We start from the raw sequence: 20,540 nt of genomic DNA on the forward strand, positions 1-20,540 counted from the left end.
ATGCCAAGGATGCCCTCCCTCCCTTTGTCAGCCTGTTAGATTTCCATCTATTCTTTAAAATCCAATTCAAATGCCACCCCTTCAGGAAACTTTCTCTGATCTGTCTTCTATTCCTTCCCAGGCTTAACAGAGTATGTTTGTACCCTTGTAATGTACAGATGGATTAGTATTATGTATGAAAGGAACATCCTTAAGGCCAGGGGCTGTACTTTGTTCTAAGTACCAGTACTTAGCACAGTTCCTAACTCACAGAAAGCACGGAATGTTCATTGATTGACTGACTGACTGAACTGTGTTTCTGTCAGATCCTCCTCTTAGACCGGGAGCTCCTTGAGGGCAAGGACTGGAGCTTAGCTAAATTATGTGGCTTTTCCCTAATAGATATTTGTTGAATCCAACTGAGGGGATTCAACCCCAAGTAAGGGTGGTGGTGTTTCTCCAGGCTAAGCCTCTCGGCCCAGCTAACCCACCCCAATGTGCCTGGGGAATCTCCCCAGTCCACCTGGTACTTACACAGAACAGGGGTCCGACATGTAACTAACGTGTTTATTCCAGTACCATTCACTATACTTGACTGTTCCATTGAAACATCTGCATTTGCTCCTGGAGGGACTTAGACACAGCAGCACCTGTGTTCTGACCCATCACCAAGGACAGCCCCCTTGGCCAAGCCATTCTCTCCTGGCCAACGGTCCGGTCTTAGAGCTGGGAGAGACACCAAATCTCCCCAGAGAAAGAAGCAGCCCATTACCTGCAGATGCAGAGTCTCCGTGGGACGGGGAAAACCATCTCATGGGGTATCACAGTGAATGATTCAGGTCCTGGCCTCTGACACAGTGCGGTCCAAACTCCTAGGGCACTTTCTTTTGGGGCCCTCTGCTATACTAAACTAGATTTGCTCCTCTCAGAGCAGTCAAGGGCAATGCTGGTGGCTCTGCTGGACCTTTTCTCTTTGGGGGCTGGTCCAAAAACACTGAATGTCAGGTTTAGTGACTATATTTTGCTTGTCAGTCCCGGGTTCTTCTTGCTTCCCTAAACTCACCCCTCCTTCTAATTTCCAAATAGGTGGGGCTGGCATTGACCTAACTTCTTTTTCCCACCCAAGGGCATCTGTTTAAGAGTTGTAACCTTGGGGTGTAGAGTGATTCCCCTCTCCATCCCATGCCTACCTGCCTGTGTGTCTGCCTGCCTTCCCATAAGTTCTGCTCAGCCCTGGAGTGGCCTTTGCTTTGGTGAGATGGGACGACAGGGTGGATGGGAAGCCTATGGGATATTGGAAACCATATGTTAAAAAAATCAGGAAATGGGCATATAAAATCTTGCCCTTGGTATATTGCCTAGTCAATACGTGTAAATGTCCTCCTGCCAGGAGAAGGACCAAGTCCTTAAAAGATAGGAAACGTCAAAGTGTTACTTCATTGTCATTTAAAAAAAACCCCAACAAAACAACCCCAACCCCACAAAATTGGTGTAAACAGACCAAGCAACAGGATGAATCTTCCCCGATGGCAATCACAGCCAACGCTTTAGCACCAGTCACCGATCTGCTTGCTCCCGGGCCTTGGGAGAGCCCGAAGAGAAGGAAGAGGTCATTGGCACGTGGTGAAGACCCAACTCCAAATTTTGTGCATGTGATATGTATGAGAAGGTGGTGCCACTGTAGGGTGTATGGAGATGCCCGGGCAAAGGTGGCTCTCACAAAAGCAGTCTTTTGCAAGAGCTGGGTCATTGCTTGTGTAAAGTGTCCTCCCCTTCTTATGGGGAGTGGAGGGCTGTGCCCATCAGCCCCCTGCAAAAACAAACAAGTCTCTCTCATTCTCTCTTTTTTTTGTTTTCCTTTTCAGTTTGTTGAAATCTTCAAAGCTGAAGAATTCAGCAATTTGAGTTGGGGCAGGTCCATTTTGGGGGAATGGTTCCTCAGGCCCCCTGGGCCACCTGCCCACTTCCGTGTCCCCGAGGGGAAACTGAGGCCTCAAGGAGGACTGGCTGTCAGGTGATGCTAGGGATAGCAGCCTTCTGAGGGAGAAGAGGAGGGCCAGGCTTCTCTTCACATTCATCTTCCTGAAAGCACTCCTCTCCTTCTGGTCTTGGTCAAGCAGAAGTGGGATCATTCCTTCTTAGAGGGAGATGAAGAAACGGCTTTTGGTCTCAGACTGGAAAAAAAAATCTTAACGAGCCCTTTTCAAGACTGTCATTGCTGTTCTTCATTCATTACTTGTTCTTTAAAAATAGTTTTCATATGGTTTTCCCCAAAATATCATTTTTTCCCATTCCCTTTTTTCTTTCTTTTCTTTTCTTTTTTTTTTCCCATTGCTTCAATTGTCGGCGTTTCTGATGACTTCTCTCGGCTGGAGGAGCTACCTGCTGCCACTGTCCTCAGAGCAGGTGGGTGACTCTGTGATCGGACATAGACGCTCAAAAACTGGGACCGGGGCACACAGAGGCAAAGGGGAGCAGGGCCATGAGGAAGAGGAGAGTGAAAGTGGGATGAAGGTCAAACTTCTACCGACTGGATCTGGTTCATTTGCGCTCGCATCACCTGAATACTGTTCAGAATTTTCTTTTGATGACCAGCTAGAGTGACGCCCACACGAAGAATGTCCCTTTGGGGAAGAAACACAAATACGCATGTGTTGGACAATGGAACCCAAAGGCTAAAATATGACAGCCCACCTTTAGAAGGAAGACTTTCCCCCTTGTCATTCTCCCACTCCCTCTGTGGCCGCTCTGAACGTAGCCTCAGAAGCCTCTCCCTGCTCTGAACTCACAGCCCTTTTAAGTTGGCCGTTAATCATGTCTGTAGCTTGTGGGAATGAGTGGAGAACGTGTGAAGAATGTAGCTCACAGAGGGAAAATGACCACGGTGGGACCTGGCCCTGGGTGCTGCTGGCTTGTGCATGATCATCAGTGACTGAGGGGGGTGTTCCCTCTGCAGAAGAAGAGAGCCGATGAGAGGGAGAGGAAGCCTGGTTTCTCAAGGTTGGAAGGGATCTCTAACCTGCACCTGAGCTAGATTTCCTGGAATCTCTGCAAGATTCCCTCTGAGTGACCAAGCAGCCCACATTCAAAGACCTCCAGCCTTGTGAGACATACCATTTGGCTTGGGGAGCTCTCATTGTTAAAAATGAGAGCTCTCTCCCTGCAACACTCCTCCCACTCTGCACTGCTTCCACTTCTGCCCTCTGGGGGACTGAGCAAGACAAGGCCCTCATCCACACGACAGCCCCCAAATACCTGAAGACGGCTCTCATGGCCCACAGTGACAGCTCTTCCGGCTGATCTTTGAACGGTCTGATCTCCGGGTCCCTCACCAACCCGGCTACCAATTTTTGGAGTCTTCTAATTTAAGGCTTTGTTTTTGCTATTCAGTTGCTATTCAGTGTCACGTCCAACTGTGACACCGTTTGGGTTTTTTTTGGCAATAATGCTGGAGTGCTTTGCCATTTCCTTCTCCGGCTCATTTGACAGATGAGCAAACTGAGGCAAACAGGGTGAAGTGACTTGTCCAGGGTCACATAGCTAGTAAGTGTCTGAGGCCAGATTTGAGCTCAGGAGGATAAGTCTTCCTGACTCCAGGCCCTGCACTCTATGCCAGGGGTGGGGAATCTGCTCTATGCACTGTGATGCCACGTAGCTGCCTTTAAGACTCTGTACTATAGTGGAAAGAGTATTGGACTTGTAATCAGGAGATAACTGGAGTTAAAACCCACTTCTGACACTTCCTAGCTGTGTAACTATGGGTGACTTCTCATCTGTAGAATGGGAATAATAATTTCAGTAGAGCACTGAGGTGGCACAGTGGATACAGCACTCGGCCTGGAGCCGGAAAGAATTGCGTTCCAATCCAGTCTCAGACACTAGTTGTGTGACCCTGGGCTAGTCACTTTAACTTCACCTAGCCTCAGTTTCCTCATCTGTAAAATGGGGATAACAATAGCACCTACCTTTCAGGGTTAGAGAATCTTTGTAAAGCACGCTGTAGACTTAAAGCACTGTATAAAGGCTAACTGTTACGATAGTTGTTGCTAACGTCCTTCCTAAAATGAGAACAATTACAGTAAGGGCCCCCACTTGTTTCATGCTTTGCAGTTTGCAAGCACTTTATATCCATGATCTTATTTGGGAAGGCAGTAGGGGCTTCACTGTTACCTCAGACTTGGGTTATTGTTTGACTCTTCCTGTGGTCATGTCTTAGCTCCCTAACGAGGAACTAATCTCCCCTGGGGGCGAGGAACCACTCTTACACTTTTTTGCATCCTCCTACCTTTGGGCGCATGGCAGGTGTTTCATAAGTATTTGCTGATTCCATCACATTGATTACTCGACAATGATTTCCTCTGGGGCCTCTGGCTTACTACTCCAGGCCTGGGCTGTCAGAATGATGTGGGATTAGGGGTAGACAAGGCAGGCGGCTTGCCTAGGGCACAACACCTGGAGAGGTTCGACGAAGGCTGCTTTTTAATATGACTTTTTCTAATTCCTTTAATACCAAGAAATGTTGCTCTCCACGGCTGAGATGTATTGATTCTTCGATCTGTCAGATTGCATGGGTTATGGTAAGGGCTGAAAGCCTCCAGTGGCCAGTCATAAACCATTTTGTTCCTTGCCGTGGGTGCAGAACCACCTTGTTCTCATTTTGTGGTTGGATGGCTGGGCCGCCACACCCTCCTTCCCGGCCCCCCAAGCCCTGCCTCATACCTTCCCTTTTCTGCCTGAGCTTGCTCAGGCTCCTCTAAGTGCCACTAACTCGGCTCGGGGAGCTTTCAGATCTCACCTCTCCGCTTTGCTACAGATCGCTTTCTACTCGAGAAGAGTAAATGCCTCATCAGACACTCTCAGGTGCATATTAGCTACTGGGGCCTGGGGCCAGATCTCCTCACAGTCAATTTCCCTTTGTGATCTCATCAGACACTCTCAGGTGCATATTAGCTACTGGGGCCTGGGGCCAGATCTCCTCACAGTCAATTTCCCTTTGTGATCTAGCCGTGTTCCTAGCTCACTCCTGCAACCTGCAGATGGATGGATGGCGGCACATTACCTTCCCAGACATCTCCCTCTTAGCTAACACGGAAAGGGCTAATCCCCAGACCCCTGAGGCTGAATCCGATGAAAAAAACCAACAGGGAATCACAGAAACTCCTGTGCAAGGTAATGAAGGAAAGACCATGAGTGCCCTGCTCTCCAGACTACCTCCTATCACTTTACATCTATTCTAAGTATATCAGTTATCTCCCCTGACAGAATGGAAGCTCCTTGAAGACAGGTTTTTCATTACGTTTCTGTATCCCCAGCTCTTGGCATATGGTAGGCACTTAATAAATGCTCTTTGATTCGTGGGAAGCTGCTAGCTGCTAGCCTCAACCAGTCTGCCACCTGTGAGACAGACCCCAGTAGGAAGTCACTTGGCTTGTGGCCAGCAAGAATTTGGCCCTCTTCAGTCACTTCTCCAAGGCCAGGATTGGAAGCAGGCCCCTTCCCCTTAGCTGGCTGGCACCCTCCTCACACAGGCTGGCAGGGAGGGCAGGCCTACAGGGCTGGGCTTGTCCTTGCTTCTGACCTGGGAGGGAGCTGGCAAGGAAACCAATGACCTGGCAGAGGAGCCGAGGGCAGCCTGGGCAGACACGACACTTACTCCATCATCATCTGGGAGACGACATCGAAGGATGTGAAGCCGGCATTAGCAAAGCTCTCCTTGTACTGGCCCATCTTGATGGCCTCCAGCCACTCGTCCACCGTGTTAAAGCTGGTGTAGTCGGGGACCGTGCGATCCAGCAAGGGGAGGTTGATCCTGAGAGAGGGTCAGAAACTGTCAGTGCATGTGTGTATATGCATATGTGAATGCACGTGCATGCATGTGCGCACAGCATCTACAATACATGCACACACATGTATACGTATATGCACGTACCGTATACACGCACAGGTGTGTGCATGCATGCATGGATGTATACACATGCATAGGTGTATATATTTATATATACGTGCACTATGTAGAGGTACATAGTGTGTGCGTATGTGGAGGGGCTACAGGTCAGAGGAGGATAGGGTCTGCTGGGGTCATTTGGAGGCATAGAGGGGCCTGGACAAGTACTTGAAGGGTGATTTATGCTGAAAAGAGAGCGAAAAAATAGATGTGTGAAAGATGTGTGTGTGGGGGGGCTGGGGGTGGGGACAGGAGAGGGGGGCAAAAGGGTTGGGTCACTTTTACAACAGGAAATGAGGAAGACAGAAAGGAGGTCCTGGGATTTGAACTCAGAATCCAGGTTCCAAGTGTCTCTTTGACCTGTGTGACCCTGGGCAGGGAGCTCACCCTCTCTGGGCTGGAGTCCCCTGCAGAGTCACAACCTGACTGCCAGGGTAGTGACTGAAGAGCAGAAACAAGCATAGCTGGGCGGGGCAGTGGGTGGAGGCTTAGCCTTGGAGTCAGGAGGATCCCACTTCCAATACTGCCTCAGACCCTGGCTAAGTCACTGAAAACTCTCTAGGCCTTCATGGGAAAAATGAAGACTCTACTAGCAGCTGCTTCACAGGGTTGCTGTAAGGGTCCAGTGAGATGACGTGCATTATTGCCAGCTCTGGAGTCTATGGTTATTGAGGGCATATGGGTTGTTTCCAGGCCTCCTGTAACCTGGAATCATCTTCTTTCAACATTTGAGGAAGTTTATCATCCTCAGTGGTGACTCCAAGCCATACTGATTTTCAAAAGAGTTTTAGGCTTCTGGAGGACACAATCATGTTGTTCCCCTTCTTGGGCTCCTTCGAAGTGTTGGGCCCATAGTGGGCTCCAGAACTATGCGTTGAAGTGAATGGTGCCGTCCTGAGCTCAACACTCCCTTCCCTTCCCTTGTCTCTCTCAATGGTAGGGAAAGACCAGGGTGGGGAACTGTCATGGCTTATGCAAGTTGATATTGTTTTCAGGTCAGAAGAGTCAACAGAATGCTGTAAACTAGAGGCCAGGAATACTGGCCTGGGGGTCCTTTGAGGGAAAGCAAGAATAGCTTAGAATCAAAACATGAAGAGTTAGAAAGGACCTTAGAATAGAGAATAGTAGAGCTAGAAGCGATCTTAAATCACAGAATGGCAGAAATGGAAGGGCCCTTGGGCCACAGAATGTCAGAGCTAAAAGGAGCCTTAGAATACTTAGAACATAGAGTGTCAGAGCTAGAAGGCATCTGAGAACACTCAGTGTCAGAGCTGGAAGGGAATTTGTGGACACAGAAAGTTAGGTTTGGGAAGGATCTTAGAAGAGAGAGAGCTGAAGCTGAGAAGGACCTTAGAACATAAAATATCAGACCTAGGAGGGACCTTAGAAAGAGAATGTTAGAGCTGGGAAGGGACCTTAGAACACAGAATGGCAGAGTTGACACAGAATGTCAGAGCCAGGAGGGAGCTTAGAACACAGAATAACAGAGTTGGGAGGACCATCAGAACAGAGAATGTCAGAGCTGGAAGTGTCCTTAGAACACAGAACGGCAGAGGTGGGAGAGGCCTCACAACAGGGAATGTTAGAACTGGGAGAAACCTTAGAACAGAGAATGTCAGAATTGCAAGTGAGTTTAGAACAGAGAATGTCAGAACTGGGAGAGCCTTTAGAACAGGAAATGTCACAGTAGGGCAGGACCTTAGAAAACATAGTCGGAGATGGAAGGGGTCTTTGCACAATGAATGTCAGAAGTGGGAGATACTTTAGAACACAAAATGTCAGAGTTAGAAGAAAAACTTCAAGGCCTTCCAACCCAACCCACTCATTTTAGAGATGAGGAAATGGAAGCCCAGGGAGGAAGAATCTAATGACAGCTCATCTCGTCCAGTCCGTGTTTGAAGCTTGACCTGCCTCTCCCACGTCCTCAGCAGGTACCTATCTGACCTTTGACCTCAAGTGCCAGGGAATACTCCACCTCTTCATCCTACTGTTGGACAGCTCTGATTTTTAGGAAATTCTTCCTCCCTATCAGAGGAGTCTTAATCTGGGATCTGTAAACTTTGTTTTCAATGTCTGGAAAACTGTATTACATACAGTTGGAGATATATAGATGTGCATATCTATATATCTCTATAATATAGAGGTACAATAATTGTATATGTAATCTAAACAATAATATTAATAATAATAATATATAATGATAATCAGATATGTAAACTATAGTTATATTCCTCTGTAATCTTATATATTATATTTTATTAATTTAAAAATATTATTCTAAGGGATTCTTGGGTTTCACCATGCTGTCCAAAAAGTCTGGGACTCAAAAAAAGGTGAAGGATCCCTGTGCTGCACTGGGCCGAAATGTGCCCGTGGGGTGGCGTGGGAACCATACCCAGAGGAGAGCGGTGCCATGGCTTTGAGGCTGTTGGGGTTTCGAATCATTTTGTCCAATGTGTTCACAATCTGCCCAAACTTGGGCCGGTGGTTCCGGTCCTTCTGCCAACAATCCAGCATGAGCTGGTGCAGGGCATTGGGGCAGTCCATGGGAGGGGGCAGCCGGTACTCTTGCTCTATGGCGTTGATTACCTGACAGACAAAAAAAAAAAGATGATAATGATGACGGTGACGGTGACGAGCAGGATAATCCCTTTTACTTTTAAGGCACCTTACAGCACTTCCCTCACAACAATCTTGTGAGGTGGCTCATACAAGTATTATTAACCCCATTCTACAGATGGGAAAACTGAGGGCTAGCGAGGGGAAGTGACTTGCCCAAGGTCACAGAGCAGAGCTAGTACCTAAACTCAGCAATTCTGACTCCAGGTCTGCTGCTTCTTCCGTAGTATCAAAATAGTAGAAGAAACGGAAAGAACAGCAATAATGAACATTTAGTAAGAATAGAAGCATTTAGTAAGCACCTACTATATGCAGGCACTGAGGATATGAAGACAATAGTAAGGTAGTTTCTGACCTCAGGCAGCTCGCAGTCTTTTGGGGTAGTGGATACAACATGTGCCTAGATAAGTATTGACAATAATTGATTATTATCGGGTTCCTTCTGTTCTCTAGAATAGAATGTAAACTTCTTGGCCTGGCCTTTAAGGATCCCCACAATCTGGCTGCAACTTAATTTTCCATCCTTATTTCTCAGTGTTCCTCTTCACCTACTTACAAATCAAAGTTGGAAGGGACTACAAAGGTCTTCTTATTCTTTCCACCCATTTTATGGACAAGGAAACTGAGGCCCAGGGAGGTCTGTGTTCTCAGGGCCCTCCCAGCACTGACCCTGTTCTAAAGTCCTTTCCATTTCTAATATGGGTCTTTGCCTCCCAGGCTACGACCACCTGCGTGTTAGTCTTGTCTTCCTAACAAGATTTTTGGGAGGCAGTGGGGTGCAGTGGAGAGTAGACTAGGTTTGGCTGAATCCTCCCTTTGCCACTTGCTACTGTGGGACCTTGACCAGGTCAGAGCCCAGGCTCTAGGCCTCAGTTTCCTCCTCTGTAAAACAGAGAGTTTGGGTTATATGGGCTTCTACGGTCCCTTCTGAGCCTATGTTGATAGACTTCTTGAAGGCAAAGATCAGCCACTGTCACAGCATACAGAACGAGAGTCGATGATGCAGCAGGTCCTCGATCAATATCTGATCCTCGTCTGATCACCCGATAGGTTATTCCAATGGGCTCTGCCATTTATGAGAGCAAAGACTTGTCAGGATAGACCCTATTAAGTAACTTGGGGGCAGATGTTGGGCTGTGTCCCGGAAACAGCCAGCATCTGGTAGACACCCGTGAGGGGGCTGGGGCCAGGGGCTTTCAACAGCTATCATCTCCCACCCTGTGGTATCTGGACCAGCCCCATGACTTTGGTCTCCTCCCTCCCTCTGAGAAATTACCGCAGTCAGAAGAAAAATGTGGGTTCCTTCTGTTGGATATTTTGGCAAAAGATCTTGCTTATTTCAAAGGTTCTGTTTCTGTTCCCTTGAAAACTTACATCCTGATTGGTCATGTCCCAGTATGGCCTCTCCCCATAGGACATCACTTCCCACATGACTATTCCATAACTCCACACATCACTGGCAGATGTGAATTTCCTGTATTGGATGGCTTCTGGAGCTGTCCAGCGTATTGGGATCTTCCCACCCTGGGGAGAGAGAAAGAAGGAATCACAGATGTCCAGACGTGTAGAGTCAGAGGGCCCATAGTGGCCTTCTAGTCCAACTCATAACCAAACAACAATATATTATATTAGACTACAATATACTATATAACATTATATAATGTAATATATATTTAACATAATATCTACTATAATATGACTGACAGACACGTGGCCAGCCTGCTTCTGTTTGAAGACCTCCAGCAAGGGAGAACACCCACTATATTCTCAAACTATTTCATTTCACTTCTGGCAGCTATCAAAGTGAGGAAATTTTTCCTGACTTTCTTGACTTCCTGATAAAGAAGCCTAAATTAGCTTCTTTATAGCTTTCACTCACTGTTCCTGAATCTGCCTCCTGGGGCCAGACAGGCCCCATACATCCCTCTTGCACGTGACAGCCTTTCTAATACTTGAAAACAACTCCCATGTCTCCCATGAGTCTTCCCTTCTCCAGGGTAAACATCCCCAGTTCTGGTCCTCTTATTGCACATACTTTTGCCATCCTGTGTGACCTATTGGAGTCGAGTTTGAGCTTTAGTAGACTGAGGAAGTTCCAGGAAACAACACAGGGTTCTGAGGAGCTCCCTATAGGCCTTCCCTGGGCTCATTAAAAAAAATCATCTCCCTTTTTATGGACACCATCTTCAGCATCATCATCATCATCATCATCTTCTCCTCCATCTTCTTCTCCATCATCATCATCATCTCCTCCTCCCCCTCCTCCTCCTTCTTATTATTAGCAGCCATGGGACTATCTCTCATTGAGTTTGCAATCTACTAAAACATATAAACACATCTCCCCCCCCCCGTATAGTTGATTTTTTTTTTAAACTAAAGTTTAGTGGCCTACATCAGATTGCGTACTGTCTTGGGGAGGGAGGGGGAGAAAAATTTTAAAACTCAAAAGCTTATGGAAGTGATTGTTGATAAATCAAAATAAATTATATATATATATAAACTAAAGTTTAGGACTTTTAAATTTTATCCCTATTATATTTTATTTTATTAGATTCAGTCCATTTTTCCAGTTTCTTAAGAGCTTTTTAGATCTCAATTCTGGCATAGAGTCTTGCATACAGTAGATGCTTAATAAATGCTTATTGGATTGAATGGAATCCATTGTATGGTTAGCTTTGTTCTGTCTTCAAATTTAATAAACACACTATCTATGTATTCATCCAGGTCATGGATAAAAGTGTTACCACTTCCCACAGTGGAGGGTTCTGGGTATATGTCCTAATGGTCTGTGTTCTGTATGCAATCTGTTACAATATCTATCCCAGGATGGGAATTTTATGCTTTGAGGTCCCTTCTAGTTCTACATTCTATGTTCTAGGGTCATTTTCAGCTCTGAAATTTCATAATCTAAGATTAGCTTCAGTTCTGACATTCTATAATCAGAAGTTCCTTCCATGGTCTATGATTCTTCTATCTGTGCTGTGAGATTTTCAATTGTACTCAAGATCTATGAAACTGTGAGTCACTCTGAGAGATTTTTTCTGAGGGCCATGATTACGACTCAGGCATGCTTGCCTGTCATTTTGGGGTCAATGTTTCTTTTTGAGTCTCAGTTTCCTGTGTCTAAAATCAACAACCAAAGGAATAATAGTTGACGTTATCCTTCAGCCTGCACGTCAGAGGATCATCTGTCAGCAGTCTACACGGGGAAGCCTTCCTTAGGTTTATGGGACAATGGGAAACTTGGTTCAGTATTTCTTTTCTTTTTTTTCTGCCTCCCTGGTATTGCTACCCCAGGCTTTGCTAGCTTGCATGTCCCTCTTCAAAGGATTGCCTTTTCTCTTTGCATTAGTTACCAGGGCACTTGTATAGGTGGGGTCCGAGGTGTCATCTTCCAGGAAGCGTGAGAGTCCAAAGTCAGACACCTTGCAGACCAAGTTGCTATTGACCAGGATGTTTCGGGCGGCCAAGTCTCGATGCACATAATTCATGTCTGCCAGGTATTTCATGCCCGCAGCAATGCCCCGAAGCATGCCCACTAGCTGGATAACGGTGAATTGCCCATCATTTTGCTTTAGGAGAAACGAGAGACAGAAGCAGAATAAGAAAGGTATTAATCATAGGCAACTGGCCAAGATTCACAGAATCTTATGGTTAAAAGAGACTTTCTAGAGATACAACGAGTCTTTAGAGGACTAGTTCAACCCATTCTCGAAGCAGGAACCCTCTCTAGAACATCCCCAACAACGTCCCCAGCTTCTTGCAGACCTCCCTAGACAGGGAAGTCATTACTCACACAATTCACTCAACTGTTGAACAGATTAATTAGGGTGTTTGTCCTCAAACTGAGTCCTCTACTACCCCGTAGCACACTCCCACCAGCCTAGAATATGTACAATAACTTCCTTAAAGATATTCTGCATGGCTGACTATCTCCATAGGTCTTTCTTTACCACATCCTGTAACAACACTTAAAAACTGCCTAGGGGTTGTTACTTACCTTCTCTCTCTATATTTATATCTATATATATAAAATATTTGTGTGTGTGTATGACATTCTGTGTTCTAAGGACCCCCCAACTCTGACATCCTGTGTTCTAAGGGTCCTCTTGCCGCTGACATTCTGTGTTCTAGGTCGTCCCCCCCCCCACTCTGACATCCTGTGTTCTAAGGGTCCTCTTGGCTCTGACATTCTGTGTTCTAAGGGCCCTTCCAGCTCTGACATCCTGTGTTCCAAGGGTCCTCTCAGCTCTGACATTCCCTTTTCTAAGGCCCATCCCAGCTCTGACACTCTGGGTTCTAAGGATCCTTCCACCCCTTTTCAGCACCCTATTAGAATGGAAACTTCCAGCTGCAAGAGATTTTCTTCTTCTAGTTTGTTGCTGTCCAGCCATTACAGTCATATCTAACTCTCCATGACCCCATTTAGGGTTTTCTTGGCAGAGATACTGCAGTGGTTTGCCACTTCCTTCTCCAGCTCATTTTACAGATGAAGAAACCGAGGCAAAACAGGGTGAAGTGATTTGCCCAGGGTCATACAGCTTGTAAGTGTCTGAGGCCAGATTTGAACTCAGGTACTCCTCACTCCAGGGTGGATACTCTATGCACTGAGCTACCCAGCTGCCCTTCTAGTAATATCAACTAACTGAATAATTCAACTCTGCCATTGTTCCTGAAAGCCTGTCTACTTCTCTGTGGCCTCATTCCATGTCCAGGCAACTTTTTTTGACCAAAATGTCCCTCCCTATGCACCACTCCGCTAAGAAGTGTGCTATATCTCCCATTAGAGGGTAAGCTGGAGCTGTCTTTGCTTTGTTATTTAGAGACAGAAGAAACAGGTGCAGAGAGGTTTAAGTGACTTGCTGATATCATCTGTAAGGAGCCCAAGGTTTTTTGATTATTTTTTTTAAAGCCACAAATTCTCAATCTGACTCCTGCTTCACTCTCTGATCATGCCAGCTACAGCTGGCTGCAAAGACCTAGGAGAAGGCACCTGGAGTTTTGCTCCTGGGCCTTCAGGCCCTCTCCAGCACAGAAACAAAGGAGTTTAGCACCTAGCGGGTGGAATAATTAAGTCAAAATAGCAAGCTACCAGACCTGTGCACTGTGAATAATCTGTGAGCTACTATCTAATTAATTCCCCCTCTGGCTCAAATGAATTTCTCCTAATTGCTCCTGGTATTATTTTCTCAGTTGAATTACAAAGTGGGTTTTGGGGTGCTTTGATGGACTGAGCATTCTTTGTGCTGCTTGCCCAGGGGCCAAAATAGCTAGTTATGGCTCTGTCCCCCGAGGCCCTCTGGGAGCTGTCTTCCCCAGGAAGACTAGTGTCTTCAGTGTCCTTCACACAAACCACATGGACATATGGACCCACTGCTTTGCTCATATCCTTTCCCCTAGTCTGGAATGCCTTCCTTGTTCCTGTTCACTTAGCTTGGTCCATCTTAAGCCCTTGCTCCTTGATGAAGCTTTCTTTGACTTCGTTCATCCAAAAGGATCTCTCCCTTTTTAAAAATCTTGCAGCACTGGTGGTGTCACCAGAATGGCGCTTAGCTTATACTGTCACAATCAGTGGCTGTTACTTACCTTCTTCATATACATGACATCCTGTGTTCTAAGAGCCCTCCCACCTCTGACATTCTGTGTTCTAAGGGCCCTCCCAGCTCTGACATTCTGGATTCTAAGGGCCCTCCCAGAACTGACATTCTGTGTTCTAAGAGCCCTCCCAGATCTGACATCCTGTGTTCTAGGGCCCTCCCAGCTCTGACATCCTGGGTTCTGAGGGCCCTCCCAGCTCTGACATTCTGTGTTCTGAGGACGCTTCCAACTCTGATGTTCTAAGATCTCTTCTTACTCTAAAGTCCCATATGCTAATATTGTATGATCTAAGGTCCCTTCTGAGAAAATATGAGGGATTTTGGCTGTAAGCCTGAGTGGAAGAGAGCTCACAGCTGCTTGTCGTTGTGAATAACACTCCTCCCACCCCTTCCCTCCAGTGTCGTGACACTAGTCATCAGTGGAATAGGCAGGTCAGGAAGTCCCTCAGTATTTCTAACAAGAGTGTGAAACAGAGACTGAGTATAGTGAGAAAACAGGTGGAGGATACTGGTGTGGAAAAATGAGGAAAGGGATTAGAACCTGGCTGTACTGGCTATATCAAAGCTGAGAGAATGGGTTAATGTACATTTATGAAGGTCTTTGGGAGGGGATCCCTGGCAGTTTTAAGGATGATTCTGGCCATGAATGCTCAGAGAGTTGGGTCTGCCCCTAGTATGAGCTCTGATCTGTGGGAATATAAGAATAGTGAGTATTACAATGTTACTTGACATCCCTTTGGTGGGAACGAGTGCATCTTGGTTTTAGGGCCTCTCCACAAAGTGATTCTGGCCACTGGAGTGATGATAACCCTCATTAGATGGACAGCTAGGTGGTGCAATGGATAGAGTGCCAGGCCCAGGGTCAGGAAGACCTCAGTTCAAATCTAGCCTCAGACACTTACTAGCAGTGTTTCCCTGAGCAATTCACTTTACCCTGTCTGCCTCAGTTTCCTCACCTGTAAAATGAGCTGGAGAAGGAAATGGCAAACCACTTTAGTATCTTTACTAAGAAAATCCCAAAAGGGGTCATGAAGAGCCAGACATGACCGAAACAACTGAACATCAAGGACAATAATCTGAATGGCAAAGTTTTGACCTCCATGTGTAAAATGAGTGCTTTGTCTGTGAAGTAGCATGAATACAAGTGGGTCTTGCTCTGACATTCTATGTTCTAGTAATCTGTGGTTCTTGACTTCACTGACCCCTTTTCCCCTTTCTGCTTCTCTCTCCTCCTCTCTTCTCCTTTCCTTCCCTTCAGTCCCTTGGCCTGCTCCATCCTCTCTTACCCGGAGGAAGGAATCCAGGGAACCATTCTCCATGAACTCAGTGATGATCATGACTGGTGTGCTCTTGGTGACCACGCCCTCTAGGTGGATGACATTGGGATGGTCAAACTGACCCATGATGCTAGCTTCACTCAGGAAGTCCCGCCGCTGCTTCTCTGTGTAGCCCGATTTGAGGGTCTTGATGGCCACAAAAATCTCTCTTTTGCCTGGCAGCTTCAGGTGGCCACTACAGACTTCACCAAATTCCCCTGGGATGGGCAGACAAAAAGGGGACAGCAGATCACTCACAGGATGGCAGTTCTGCCTTAGTCCTCTCTTCCATGTCATCTCCACTCACTGGGCTCTACAAAGATTGTTGCTTTTCCTTCCCAAAGACCAACCCGATCATTTCAGACACAGAACCCTAACCCTAAGCTTCCCTTCCATCTACAGTAACCAGACCTCCAGAGAAGGAGGATCAGAAGTGGTGTGACAAATTGCCTCCTCATTGAGTTGACCTTGGCCAATATGAGAAACAAAGTGGATGACGAGCCTGGTCCCCTTGGGACTCCCTTGGGGAGAAGGGGTCCAGGGCAGTCCTCCTCCCACCCTTAGACCTACGTATCTGCAATGGATTCTCCTGGCTACTGAGGGGGATCCCGGAGGGCAGAGGCCACGGTGCCCGGGAGGGCCCCCACCCACCTACCTGCTCCAATCACCTGCTCAATTTTGACACAAGAGATGTCAATTTCCTTGGCAAACTCTCGCACGGCTTCGTTGGGGTCCTCATAGGTGAAGGGGGTCAATGTAGATTTTCATGCCTGGAGTCACTGGGAGGGGGGGATGAGATCAGGGCTCAGTCACACCAAACTGTGGACACTGACAGACGGATGGACAGACAGACAGACAGCTGGGAAGGGGCACTCAGCTGCAGGCAGACACTCCTGGGCAGGGCAAAGCCATTCCTGAGCGTCCTCCCAATACCAGCCTATGCAAATTGGCCAGAAGAAAGGCGCATCCCAGAACAAGATAGTGAGTGGGGGTGACGAGGAAGGGGGAGTCAATAAGGAAGAGGGAGACTTAAGGAGAAAACACCGACATACAGTAAAGCATTTTCATAAGGATTTAGTGCTAGAAAGGACCTCAGATCCCACCCAATTCCACCCCTTCACACCATAGGACAAAGAGTTTCACACAGCTAGTAAATGTTGGAGTCAGAATTCAAACCCATGTTATCTGAGTTTCCAAATCCAGGCTCTTCCCATGACACCACACTGCTCCTTTGGTTCTAAGAAACCCGTGCTTGTGAGAGTGACTGTTATCAGAATTCCCTCCATCCTTCAAGGCCCAGCTTGAGTTCCATGCTATCTTCTCTGATCCCCCTATTCAAAGGGCTATGTCTCTCCCCTGCATTCTGACTTCATTTATTGTCTATCAGTGTCTGTGTATGTATTTTATCTTCAGTGGATTACAAGCTCTTACAGGGGAATTGTGCCTCCCATATTCATATCAAATATAAGCTACCTCCCTAAAAACAAGAAGGTTTTGAAAAACAGTCACTGAAAAAATCATTTCTTTTTACAATCAATGAATAAAGTATTGTATTAATCTTTCACTTGAAATGAAGAAATTTCCTTCTTCATTCCTGGTCATGTCCCTCATCTGCATCCAAATCTTCAGGGGCTCCTTACTGTCCACTGAGTCAACTTGATGCCTTTGGGGTCCCTTCTAACTCTACAACTGTGGTCAACATTCAGGCTGCTGGGGTCTGATGTCCAATGCCCTCCACCACATATCGACGCACATCCATCTACTTTTCAGTTTTATCTCATATTAGGGTCTTAGATTTAGAGCGAGGAGGGATCTTTGTGGTTATCTAGCCCCAGCCCTCTTATTGTGCAGATGAGAAAGCTCAATCTCAGATGGGATGGAAGTGAGTGACTTATCCACAGCCACACAGGTAATAAGGATTTGAATCTAGGACCTTGGTGCCTTTATGGGTTTCTCCAGCTAAAATGGGCAGTGAGGTGACGTCATAGCGCATAGAGCCCTGGGCTTGGAGTTAGGAAGGCCAGAGTTCAAATCTGGCGTCAGACACTTCCTAGCTGTGTGACCCTGGGCAAGTCACTTCACCTGTTTGCCTCAGTTACCTCATCCATAAAATGAGCTGGAGAAGGAAATGGCAAACCACTCCAGTATCTTTGCCAAGAAAACTCGAATTGGGGTCTCTGAGAGTTGAACACAACTGGACTAACAGCCTAACATAACAATTACAACTGAATTTACAGAGTGCTTGAATGCTTGCAAATCGATCATCACAAAGACCCTGTGAGATGCGTACCATAATACTAATGGATCCCTTTTACAGATGGGGAAACTTAGGGTCACAGTGGTTCAGTGACTTGCCCAGGGTCACACAGCTAGCATCTATGGCAGTATTGGAACTCAGATCTTCCTGACTCCAGGTCTAGTGCTCTATCTACCACACCACCTAGCTGCCTCCGACTGGAAGCAAGCAGCCAAGCTGGGCTTCAAATCCACATCCTTGATTATAGACTTCAGAGCCAGAAAAGCCCTCAGATTCTCTTCTTTTCACTCTTACACTTTACAAAGGGGAAAACCAGATTTTGGGAGAGAAAATAACTTGCTTAGTCTCAGATAATTTGTCAGTAGCAGCCAGGGTTTGAACCTGGGACTTTGCTCCTGGTGAACTGTCAAGGGCTCGGAGAAACCGGAAGCAGTACTACTGTACTGTTCTCTGGGGATCCCTGAGGTTCGGCTGGTCAGTAACTCAGCTCACTCTCAGCTCGAGGACTGGCTGTGAAAGGCAGTCTAGAACCCAGCCCTCGGATCTGGGGCTGACTGCATTCACAGGCAGGAAGCCGGCGGAGACTCCCCCTGGAATAGTCAATCAGCCTGGTTCCTCCCTTCCTGAATTAGTCCTAGCCAGGCACTGGTGTCAGCTCCCTGGGAAAACAAAACAAAACCCTCCCCTTTCTTCTCTAGGTGTTTAGCCTTAGAAGATCTGCAGATTCCTCTCCTTGCAAAGGCCTGCGGCTTACCTGCCTGTATCCAGCTCTGAGGCTTTGATCTTCTTTCCCCGCAGAACAGGGGGAAAGTTTCTCTTGCTTTAATTGCCATCCGGGGCCAGGAGCTTGGTGGGTCAGAGCTTGGTGCTAACGAGGTCCAGTTTCTAAACTCAATCCCCACAAGGGCTAGTTAGTGCTATACTGAGAGAAATTCTCTTCCCCAGTTGCATGTCCTGGCCCCGCCTTCCCAAAACCCTAGCTGTCAATCCGATTGAAAACCTGGCTGTTGGTTGTAATGTGGCCTGGGTGTGGGAGTGGGATGGCTCAGAGCTAAGCCATCATCATTACTGGGGATGTGACTTGAAGCCTGAGCCTCATCTGCCTAGAAGGTCAGGTCCTGGGGCATCAGCATGCTCAGGGTAGGGAGCATTCTGGTAACGTGAAGGCTGTCTAGAGCAGAAAGTGCTCACTGACAGTCAGGGGTCCTGAATTCAAGCAGCTCCACTAACTTAAGCGGTACGAGACAGTATTTGTAAAGCCCTCTGCAAACCCTAAAGCACCACATTTTTTGTTTGTCTGCTTAGTTTTTCCAATTGTGGTCAACTCTTTGTGACCCCATTTGGGCTTTTCTTGGCAAAGATACACGAGTGGGCTGCCATTTCCTTTCCAGATCATTTGACAGATGAGGAAACTGAGGCAAATAGGGTTGAGTGACTTACCCAGGGTCACACAACTAGTAAATGTTTGAGGCTGGATTTGAACTCAGGAAGATGAGTCTTCCTGACTCCAGGCCCAGCGCTCCATCTGTTATGCCATGTAGCTGCCCCAAAGCACCACATACATACCAGCTATAATGATGTCACTTTGCCTCTGGATATAAATTTGTTTCTCTACAAAATAAAAACTAGATGAATTATAAGGTCCTTCCCAGCGCTGTCTTTATATATTCTGAAGCCCTTTCCAGTTCTGACATTCTATGTTCTAGGCTCTGACATTCTATGTGCTAAGGTCCATCCCAGCTCTGTGCTGTATCCTAGCATTCATCCCAGCTTTGCTGTTGAACGCTCTAACACTCTATATTCTAAGATTCCTTCCAACATTAACATTATGTATTCTCTTTTTCTTCTGAGATTGGGTCTCCCAACTGGGTTCCCACTGTGTGGTGGACACAGTCTAGAGGCATTCATTGCTTTTCATCTGGCAACTGTAATCACTTCCAGAGACAGTAATGGTGCTCTCCACTGGCCACCATCATCCTCTCCTTGCTCCCATCTCTCTTCTACACCACTGCTCAATCCATGGTCGGCTCCAGACCATGTTACTATCTCTACAATAAAAGACAAATTTCTCTGCCTGGCCTTTAAAGCTAGAGTGAACTCTAGCTCTCACTTGCCTAGCCAGGTTTTCTCCCCAGTGGGGGAAGGGAATCAGCATTTATTTTATTTTATTTTTTACTTTTTGGCGAGGCAATTGGGGCTAAGAGACTTGCCCAGAGTCACACAGCTAGTGAGTGTTATGTGTCTGAGGCTGGATTTGAACTCAAGTCCTCCTGACTCCAAGGCCAGTGCTCTATCCACTGTGCCACCTAGCTGCCCCTGGGATCAGCATTTATTAAGCATCTACTGAGTGCCAGCCACCGTGCTAAGAGCTTTATAGATATTAATTCCATTTGATTCCATCCCAGTATTTCTCTTTGCATACTTTACATTGCAGCTAAATGGACTCCTAGCTGCCCCCTGAACTTAACAATTGCATCTCTCACCTCCAAACATTTGCATAAACTATACTTCATATTTGGAATGGTCTCCAAGCTGCCTCCTCCATGGATGCTTCCCTGACGCCCTCCACTTCCAATATTCCCAAAACACTCTGATGTCTTTGACCCCCGCTACACCCTATCATGCGTTATGTTAGTTTGTGTGTGTCCATCTTACAAGGTACAAAGTATGGTTTCATTTGATCCTCTAAACACTCCCTGATCATACTAATTCATTCTCAGAAATACAAGTACCATTCAACCTATTTTACAGATAGGAAAACTGAGGTTTGGAGAGGTGAGCTGTCTTTGTTTTACCTAAGGGCATTGGGTTAGCAAGGACTTAAGCCC

The 20,540-nt window shown here is 46.7% G+C and overlaps 1 protein-coding gene across 1 annotated transcript in view; it reads right to left on the bottom strand.

Annotated features, from left to right (window-relative positions):
• Positions 1-532: 532 nt before the first annotated feature.
• The window catches only part of EPHB2 (EPH receptor B2), a 134,892-nt gene continuing 114,884 nt past the window's right edge, over positions 533-20,540 (bottom strand). The window contains 8 exon segments of the mRNA XM_078146218.1: positions 533-2,603; positions 5,633-5,788; positions 8,319-8,512; positions 9,917-10,066; positions 11,899-12,114; positions 15,426-15,673; positions 16,111-16,204; positions 16,206-16,234. Of these exon segments, the coding sequence (XP_078002344.1) occupies positions 2,495-2,603; positions 5,633-5,788; positions 8,319-8,512; positions 9,917-10,066; positions 11,899-12,114; positions 15,426-15,673; positions 16,111-16,204; positions 16,206-16,234 (1,196 nt within the window). The 3' untranslated portion in view covers positions 533-2,494.

This window comes from Phascolarctos cinereus, unplaced genomic scaffold (genome assembly GCF_003287225.1).
Source record: "Phascolarctos cinereus isolate Bilbo 61053 unplaced genomic scaffold, phaCin_HiC Scaffold_726;HRSCAF=1367, whole genome shotgun sequence".
In the NCBI taxonomy this organism is placed as follows: domain Eukaryota; kingdom Metazoa; phylum Chordata; class Mammalia; order Diprotodontia; family Phascolarctidae; genus Phascolarctos; species Phascolarctos cinereus.